The 9,038-nt window shown below is 49.0% G+C and overlaps 1 protein-coding gene across 1 annotated transcript; it reads left to right on the top strand.

Moving 5' to 3' along the window:
• The first annotated feature begins 514 nt into the window (after positions 1 to 514).
• On the top strand, positions 515 to 7,996 carry LOC308696052 (extracellular superoxide dismutase [Cu-Zn]-like). Its single transcript, XM_081374403.1, has 2 exons — positions 515 to 713; positions 7,219 to 7,996. The coding sequence occupies exons 1-2, from the start codon at positions 711 to 713 to the stop codon at positions 7,888 to 7,890; spliced, it is 675 nt and encodes a 224-aa protein (XP_081230529.1). The 5' UTR covers positions 515 to 710; the 3' UTR covers positions 7,891 to 7,996.
• The last annotated feature ends 1,042 nt before the right edge of the window (positions 7,997 to 9,038 follow it).

The following is a 9,038-nucleotide window of genomic DNA, read 5'->3' as shown; positions in this document are numbered from 1 at the left end:
TTTTCAATAAATTAGGGATGGGTCACATTACCTGAAAAGAAATTTGTCTGGAGTGCATGATGACAAGTGTCCCACCTTCCCTGCATTCATTCTACTAAAAGGGGATTTTAACATCGATGCCATAGAAGAATCATTCCCTCAGAAATTTTTACTTCTGCCTTCAAAGACAATTAAATAACAGTCCAATGTAGGCTTGTCAAGCTTGGTACATCAGAGTCTGTAGAAATAGCTTCTTGAAAAATAACAACTTAAGTGAGATGAATATCTTCTATAAGAAGTGATGTCAAGCATGGAATTCACATGTAATTGAACACTAACTGAGAATTAATGAGTCACAGTTGAGTTACCAAATGAAGAGGAGAGGAATCTATAGCAGAACTTCTTTTAATAAACACAAAACAATGAAGATAATCTACACTGAAGAACACATTGTGCAATGCAAGACAAAGAACTGGATAAACTGAGTGCTATATATAAACAGGCAAACAAAGGGAGCTAAATGAAACACAGGTGAACTTAATTAGTGACTAACAGACTATCATGGTTAACTTGTAGCTCAACATGAGTTCCTAAAAGAGCAGCCAAAAGTGTGATTGCAAAGGAACATTCTCTCAACCCCAGGTCAGGACTGCACACGGATTAAGCGTTGTAGTATTTTTGTGACTGCAATATTCAGGCTCCACACGGATTGAGGACAACTTTTCAGCTATATGGTAATCCACCTTTGCTGTTTTAGGCTTGTGTTTTTTTTCTCCATTCCATTTTCTCCATCAACTGACTTAATTTAGTACAACTAAAAAAAGTTAGTTTAAGCAAAAGTATAGATATGGTCTTTTATTTTACCTGTCCTTGTGAAAAAGTACACTTTAGCATGCTTTAAAAAGAAGAATACAAATTATTGAAAATAAACCTATAAAAATATATTCTTAAGTGCAAGAATGTAAAGTTTTCAGACTTAATTGCATGTTTATGCATATTTTAAATGTATATTAAACAGTCCTTTGTTTGACTGAAGTACATCTTTATTTGTAATCTATTTCATAACTACTTGTATTGTCTTTGAAATATGGTTAAAGTGCACTGCTGAATGTACTGATATTTACTGTACACATCCAATGCCAATAAGGTTTTGTTGTTGTTGTTGTTGTTGTTGTTGTTGTTGTTGTTGTTTTTTCACAAGGGTACATAGCAATTCAAAAATTATATTTTTCCAGACAGCAACATAGTGTTGCCCCACAGCTGGTACATATGGATTACACACAGCCCAGATGTGGGCCGGATCTGGGCCGACACTATGTTGCTGTCTGGGTTCTTCTATGGTTTTCCGTTGCAAACGTACTTGGTTACTTACGTAACCTCGGTTCCCTTAGAGATAAGGGAACGAGTACTGCGTTGCAAACGCTGTGGGAAAACTCCTTTTCTCGAGAATATTGAAGCCTTTATTTTAAAACGCATTGCTGCAGCATAAGCGAGAGCATCAGGCTCGCGCGAGCTAGCTGATAGGCTATGCTGCATGCAACTGCACGAACCAATGGCGAGAGAGCAGAGGCGCACGAACCAATCAGAGAGCTTGGCGCCCTGCCATACTCGAGCGCGCCAAATAGGGCGTGGCAGAAGAGTATAAATACAGAGAAATCTCGCCATAAAACAGGTCTAATCGACTGAACGAAAATACCTGATGTTCGAGGATAGCACGGCAGGGCAACGCAGTACTCGTTCCCTTATCTCTAAGGGAACCGAGGTTACGTAAGTAACCAAGTACGTTCCCTTACGAGAACGTTCTCTCGTACTGCGTTGCAAACGCTGTGGGAACACTTTTTAAAACGCCGTGCTAAGTCTCGTGGCTACTCTAATCCAGGAATTTCCGGGATAGAAAGTAGCCAGAATACCACAGACCAGAACATCGGGTCTAAAGATACTTGGTGTGTACATAGGCTAGGGCGAAAGGGGCCAGCCCATGTAAAGTTCCCATACAACTTAGAAATTTAACCCGGATCGGAGAGCCGAGGTTAGATTGAGAGAACCCGTGCTTGTAAAGCAGGGACCTCTAAGTTATAAAATCTCGCAAATGTGGACGGAGCTGACCAGCCTGCCGCCGCACAAATGTCTTCAATAGAGACACCACTAGTCCAAGCCCACGAGGAGGCGATGCCTCTCGTGGAGTGAGCTCTGACACCCATGGGGCAAGGAAGGCCCAGTGAGGTGTATGCTAAAGCAATAGCATCAACTATCCATCTGGATAGCGTGAGTTTCGTGACCGGCAACCCTTTGGTTCGGCCCCCGAAACAGACAAAGAGCTGTTCGGACTGCCTAAACGAGGCCGAACGCTCCAAGTATAATCTCAACGCTCTAACAGGGCAGAGCGTATGAGCATCACTGTCTTCTCCCGAAACTGGGAGGGCCGACAGCGAAATTACCTGCGCTCTGAACGGAGTAGAGAGCACCTTAGGCACGTAACCGTGTTTTGGCTTCAAAAGGACTTTAGAGTCGTTGGGGCCAAACTCAAGACAGGAAGCGCTTATGGAAAGCGCATGTAAGTCCCCTACTCTTTTGACTGACGCCAGTGCCAGTAACAGAGCAGTTTTCAGGGAAAGGGACTTTAGGTCCGTGGACCCCAAGGGTTCAAAGGGGGGTCCCTTGAGGGCCCGTAGAACCAGAGAAAGATCCCAGGCCGGCACTGAGGGAGGCCGAGGCGGGTTGAGCCTCCTGGCTCCTTTAAGGAAGCGAACAATAAGGTCGCATTTTCCCAGAGAAGAGCCAGCCACCAAAACGTGAAAAGCCGCGATGGCTGCCACGTAAACTTTGAGTGTGGACGGGGAACGTCCCGCGTCCAACAGCTCCTGGAGAAAGGAAAGAACCAACGGTACTTCACAAGAGTGAGGGTCGAGGTTTCGAGCCTGACACCAGCTGGAAAACACTGACCATTTAAGGTGGTAGAGACGTCTAGTAGACGGAGCTCTAGCCTCCAGAATAGTATTCAGGACGCCCTCTGGGAGGTCCTGGGGTAGCCGTTGAGCGGCCAGGCATGAAGGGCCCACAAGTCGGGACGGGGGTGCCATATCCTTCTGTTCGCTTGAGCCAATAAGTCGCTCCTCAGAGGAATTGGCCAAGGGTCTGAAACTGACAGCTGCATCAGCTCTGGGAACCAAGATTGGGACCGCCAGAGAGGAGCTATCAAGAGGATCGCACACCCCGTGTTCCTGATCCGTTCGATGACCTGAGGCAGCATCGAGACCGGAGGAAACGCGTAAAGGGGACGATTGGGCCAGTCGTGGGCCAGCGCGTCCTTTTTCTTCGAAAAGAAGATTGGGCAGTGACAGTTGTCTTCTGAGGCGAAGAGGTCTACCTCTGCCTGTCCGAAGATTTCCCATAATAGGAGAACTGTCTGGGGGTGGAGAGACCATTCCTCTGGGGGAACGTTGCCCCGAGAGAGCATGTCTGCTCCTGTATTCAACGTGCCCGGCACGTGAGCTGCTCTGAGCGAGCGCAGATTGGTTTGAGCCCAAAGTAGCAGCTGGGTAGCTATGGCGAGCAGATTGCGGGATCTGAGACCGCCCTGGCGATTTATGTAGGACACCACTGACATGTTGTCCGTCCGGACCAAGACATGGTGTCCTGCCAGGTGTGGAAGGAAGGTTTTTAGGGCCAGAAAAACTGCTCTCATCTCGAGGCAGTTTATGTGTAGGCGTTTCTCCGAGCTCGACCAGAGGCCGGAGGCAGGCCTGCCCTCGTACAGGGCTCCCCAACCTGAGTTGGAGGCATCTGTCGAAATGACCCTCCTTTCTGAGACCACTCCCATGCTCACGCCCTGCTGATACCAGCTGGCGTTCATCCAAGGGGCCAGTGCTAGAATGCAATGCTGGTCCACCCTGATGTTCAGGATACCTGTACGCCAAGCGTGAGGGGGTACCCGAGGTGCTAGCCACAGCTGAAGAGGACGCATGCGCAGTAGACCTAGTTGGAGTACTGAAGCTGCCGAAGCCATAAGGCCCAAAATCCTCTGATACGTTCGAAGGGGTACATGAGTGCCCTTCGTGAACGACGCGGCGAGCTGTTGGATTGAGAGAGCGCGGGTAGAAGTGGGCCACGCTCTCATAAGTACGGAGTCTAGAACTGTTCCCAGGAACGTAATACGCTGACTGGGGGACAGAATACTCTTGGAGAAGTTCACCCTGAGCCCCAGGCATTCTAAATGACTGAGAAGCCAGGCTTTGTGAGTATTGGACTCCGCCTCTGACTGAGTCAAAATGAGCCAGTCGTCGAGGTAGTTCAGGATGCGCATTCCCCGCTGTCTCAGGGGGGAGAGAGCTGCATCCATGCATTTCGTGAACGTACGAGGTGCCAGTGCCAGTCCAAAAGGTAGAACTGTGTACTGGTATGTCTGCCCCTCGAAGGCGAATCTCAAGAATGGCCTGTGGTGGGGGTTCACTTGGATGTGAAAGTACGCGTCTTTTAGATCCACTGAAAAGAACCAATCGCCTGGGCGAATTTGCGCCAGGATGTGTTTGGTTGTAAGCATTCTGAACGGCCGTGTCATGAGGGCTTTGTTCAGATGCCTGAGATCTAAAATGGGTCTTAAGCCGCCGTCCTTCTTCGGAACGAGGAAGTAACGGCTGTAAAACCCTGACTCGCTTAGTGCAGCGGGAACTCTCTCGATAGCCCCCTTTGCCAGCAGACCCTGTACTTCGGTGCGGAGGACATGAACTAGTGTGCTCCTTACTGAAGTTTGAATAACCGCTCGAAAGCGTGGTGGTCTGCGGGAGAACTGAAGCGAGTAACCGCGCTTTATGATGTTCATTACCCACTCTGAGACTCCGGGTATGGCCTGCCATGCCAGAGCCCGATGAACCAGAGGTATGATCATATCTGAAGACTGAGCGCCCGGAGACGGGGGCTCGACTAGACATGAAAGTGAAATTTTGCTCGATTTGTGCTTTTTGTGGGTCGCTGTTAAAACAGCGTTTGTGTGCAGAGGTGCATGACAGATAGCAGGCCCTATTTCTGCATTTAAAACTACTCCAGCCGCCTGAACTGAAGAGGGGGCTGTGAGCAGTGTTCGAGCGATCTTCGGGGCTGGTCCGGCCGCGGCGGGACATGAACCCCTCTTTCTGCCGGTTAGGACGGCTTCTTCGGCTCGAGGTCGAGCGTGAGCTTCGGTCTGGGTCCCTGGCGCTTAGGGAAAGGGTAACGTTTCGCTGGCCTTAAGCGCTGACCGGTCTCAGCCGCTGGGCGGGGCTGATGAACCTGAGGAACTGACTTCTCTGGCCGCGGCGCGCTCTTGGGACGCCGTGAAGCCGAGCTGGAGCGTTTGGGGAGAAAGTGCTTCATAGCACTAGAAGCCTTCTGTGCTTCGGTGAAGCGCTCCGCGAAGCCATTGACAGATGGGCCGAAGAGACCAGATGTGGAGATCGGAGAGTCTAAGAAGGCGGTTCTATCTGCGTCCTTGATCTCCGTCAAGTTAAGCCACAGGTGGCGCTCAAGCACAATCAAACTGGCCATGCTGCGGCCGAGAGCTTGAGCGGTGGTCTTCGTGGCCCGAAGCGCCAAGTCTGAAGCGCTACGGAGGTCTTTCAGGGTGTCCGGGAAAGGGCCTGACTCATCCATGGAGCGGAGGAGTTTGGCCTGGAACGCCTGAAGTGTGGCCATGGCGTGAATCCCCGAGGCAGCTTGGCCAGCGGTGGCGTAGGCACGGGCGGCCAAAGCTGAAGTGGCCCTGCAGGGCTTAGACGGCAGCGTCATCTTAGACCTCCAACTGCCTGCAGTGGGAGGACATAAATGGACGGCGACCGCTTCTTCGATGGGGGGAAGAGACACGTAGCCCTTCTCTTCAGCGCCGTCGACAGAGGAGAGCGTGTGAGAAGCGGAAGCGCGCGTTCGCGCTGAAAAGGGCGCGCGCCAGCTTTTAGTGAGCTCCTCGTGGACCTCCGGCAGAAAAGGAGCGGCGCGCTGACGGGGGGCCTGTTGGCGGCCCGGCAGGTACCACTCGTCGAGGCGGCCTCTTGCAGGTTCAGCTGGGGAAAGCCAGTTGAGTCCTAGTTCGTCGACAGCGCGAGACATGACACGGAAAAGTTCGGCGTCAATGTTCGCACGTGTGTCAGGACGATCGCTCAGAGAAGAGGGGGCGGGGTCCACAGAGCCCGACCATTCCTCGCTCTCGGATGCCGCCACAGAAACAGCGTCATCCTCATCCGCCGATCCGCCAAAAGAAACGAGTCCCGCCGCTTCGAGAGAGGGGCGTTGGTCGCTTCTCGCGAACAGAACCGGGGATTGGGAGGCGGGTGAAGCACGCGGGGAGAGACCCGGCGTGAGCTCTTCAACCTCACCGCTTTCGGGGATCCTCTGATCTCGTCGCTTCTTCCTACGGGGCTCGTGGGGCGCCGAAGACGGAAGTGAAGCGGGTTCGCCCTCTGAAGTAGCGAGGGCGAGACGTGACCGGAGAACCGCCATGGTCATGCTGTCGCAGTGTGGACAGCCGCCTTTAGTGAGCGCTGCCTCGGTGTGCTCAGGACCGAGACAGACCGCGCACAGTGTGTGTCTGTCAGACACATGCAGGGAAACCCCGCAGGACTCGCAAACAGACATTTGAAACAACGCTGTTCGCGCGCTGTGAAAACAGCGGTATGCTCTTTTAGATAGTGCAAAAAGGATACTCGTCGGATGCCACAGGGAAACGCTCAGCCGGCGATCTGCGAGGATGATCTGCCAAAACCTGAAGCTGTTCCGCTGAAGGGCTTCTCAACGACGAGCGGCTTCTCTCTGGAGATTTCAGCGAAGAGGTGAGTCTCGAAGCTGAAGGAGATTAGATCTGTTTTATGGCGAGATTTCTCTGTATTTATACTCTTCTGCCACGCCCTATTTGGCGCGCTCGAGTATGGCAGGGCGCCAAACTCTCTGATTGGTTCGTGCGCCTCTGCTCTCTCGCCATTGGTTCGTGCAGTTGCATGCAGCATAGCCTATCAGCTAGCTCGCGCGAGCCTGATGCTCTCGCTTATGCTGCAGCAATGCGTTTTAAAATAAAGGCTTCAATATTCTCGAGAAAAGGAGTTTTCCCACAGCGTTTGCAACGCAGTACGAGAGAACGTTCTCGTAAGGGAACTATTTTACCTAATGCAACTTCCATTCTCAAAGCTCCCTGCAACAAAGCTTTGACCTTTTATCAAAAATATTACATTCTTAAACCAAACGGCATGATTTCACTGAATCCACTCTTCATTATAGGCTTTAAAGATAAACATGGAGAAAATCATCCTAATATTCCCTCTGATATTGCTGGCGCTGCATATACAAGGAGGAGAGGCCTCCAAAAATCCAGTTTGTTTGCCTGCCGAAGCTCCACAGCCGGAAGTCGTGGAGTTCGGTAACACAATCTATGCCACTTGTGAAGTAACTCCCAGCCCCAATTTGCCACGTAACCAGCCAAAGATCTTAGGGCAAATCCTCTTCAAGCAGCTCTTCCCCAGTGGAGAGTTAGAAGTGAAAATCAACCTCCGTGGTTTGCCTGCCAACGATCATCAAGAGCGTGCCATTGACATCCATCAGTATGGAGACCTCAGTAAAGGCAGCATCACTGTTGGTCCTATTTATAATCCAAACGATGTTGACCACCCTCATCATCCTGGAGACCTGGGCAACTTTGCTTCCGAGCAAGGAGTTATAAGGCAGTTCTTGACGCTTCCAGACGCCAAGCTCTTTGGGCCTTATTCCATTCTGGGACGTGCGGTGGTGGTTCATGAGAAGGAAGGTGATCTGGGAATGGATTCAGATGAGGAGAGTGAACTCAGTGGGAATGCTGGACAGATAATTGCTCTCGGTGTGATTGGTATTACTACTCCAAGTCTGTGGCAGAAGACTGAAGTGCCCCCCAAGAAAACATGTGGAGGAATGCACTGAGAGTCAAAGATGAGGGAGTCGGATATGGTGGAAGGGCAGATTCAAATAGGATAATCATGATTTTCCTAGTGTATGTGTCCTATATTAAAGTATATTTCATAACCTGAACGTTCCCATGTTTTTTTTTCTTTTTTTTCTTGGTCTTTTCAGAGGCCTTTTGGCCATAGCTTTCAATAGTAAATGCACTCTTAAAAATAAATGTAGGGTGAATGCAGGTAAAGTGGGCCGTTTAGTTTGATTTACTGTGCTCAATGGGTTAACACTTTAAGAGCATGACAATGGCCTTTAATTAAAGAGACGTACTTTAAATGATAAAATGGTTTTGGTTGGTGCAATATGACACTGGAGGGTGTGGCTACATCTCAAGGGAGGACACCCTTATTGTTGGTCAACATAACCTCTGACAAAAGATTATTTTTTTTTTGTAAGTTTTTCTCGCTAAATGTCAACAAATGGGTATATTATTCTGTTTATTATAGGTATTTTATACAGTTAACGGAATCAAAATGCAAAAATGTGTTGGTTTTCTTGTAAGGTGTTTAAAGCTACAATATGTAAGATTTTTGTAATAAAATAACCAAATATCACTTGCAAAGTGTGATATGTTTCCTGCAGTTGTGTACTTCCAGTATTCCAAAAGTTCCCAAAGATTTTTTAATTTCAGAGAAATTCCAATTTTAAATAACGGCTCGTCCGTGTTCACTTGTCGCCTGTCAATGATGTAATATTTGCATAGTAACCATGGACCATGGCAAGCAGACTTTGGGACAAAAGGAGAACTAAAACGAGGATCAATATCGGCGTGGTGTTTTCGAGATGCCGAGAGCTCCACGTCCGTGCGTGACAAACTTCGACTTGACAGAGACGTCTTGCATGTACTTTATTAGACAGGTGAGCAAATGTACATAAAACTAATCAATGTTATATAGCTCAACATGATGAAATGTTAGAATATGATCAGTATGTTATTCTAATGTTCATCTAGCTTACTGCTAGTCTCATACAGACAAACTAACACATAGAATAACATTGTAACTTTCAACACACTCAAATGCAGTTCAGTGTGATAGTGTATACCAAATGAAACAGCGCTGCGTTACCTCACAAGTTTAATTCGCCAAAAAAAACTGACTTGTTAACCCTTTTCC

This window comes from Scardinius erythrophthalmus (assembly GCF_964197995.2).
Source record: "Scardinius erythrophthalmus genome assembly, chromosome: 9".
Lineage (NCBI taxonomy): Eukaryota > Metazoa > Chordata > Actinopteri > Cypriniformes > Leuciscidae > Scardinius > Scardinius erythrophthalmus.
The sequence above is the reverse complement of the archived record's forward strand: the minus strand, read 5'-3'. Positions and strand labels throughout refer to the sequence as shown.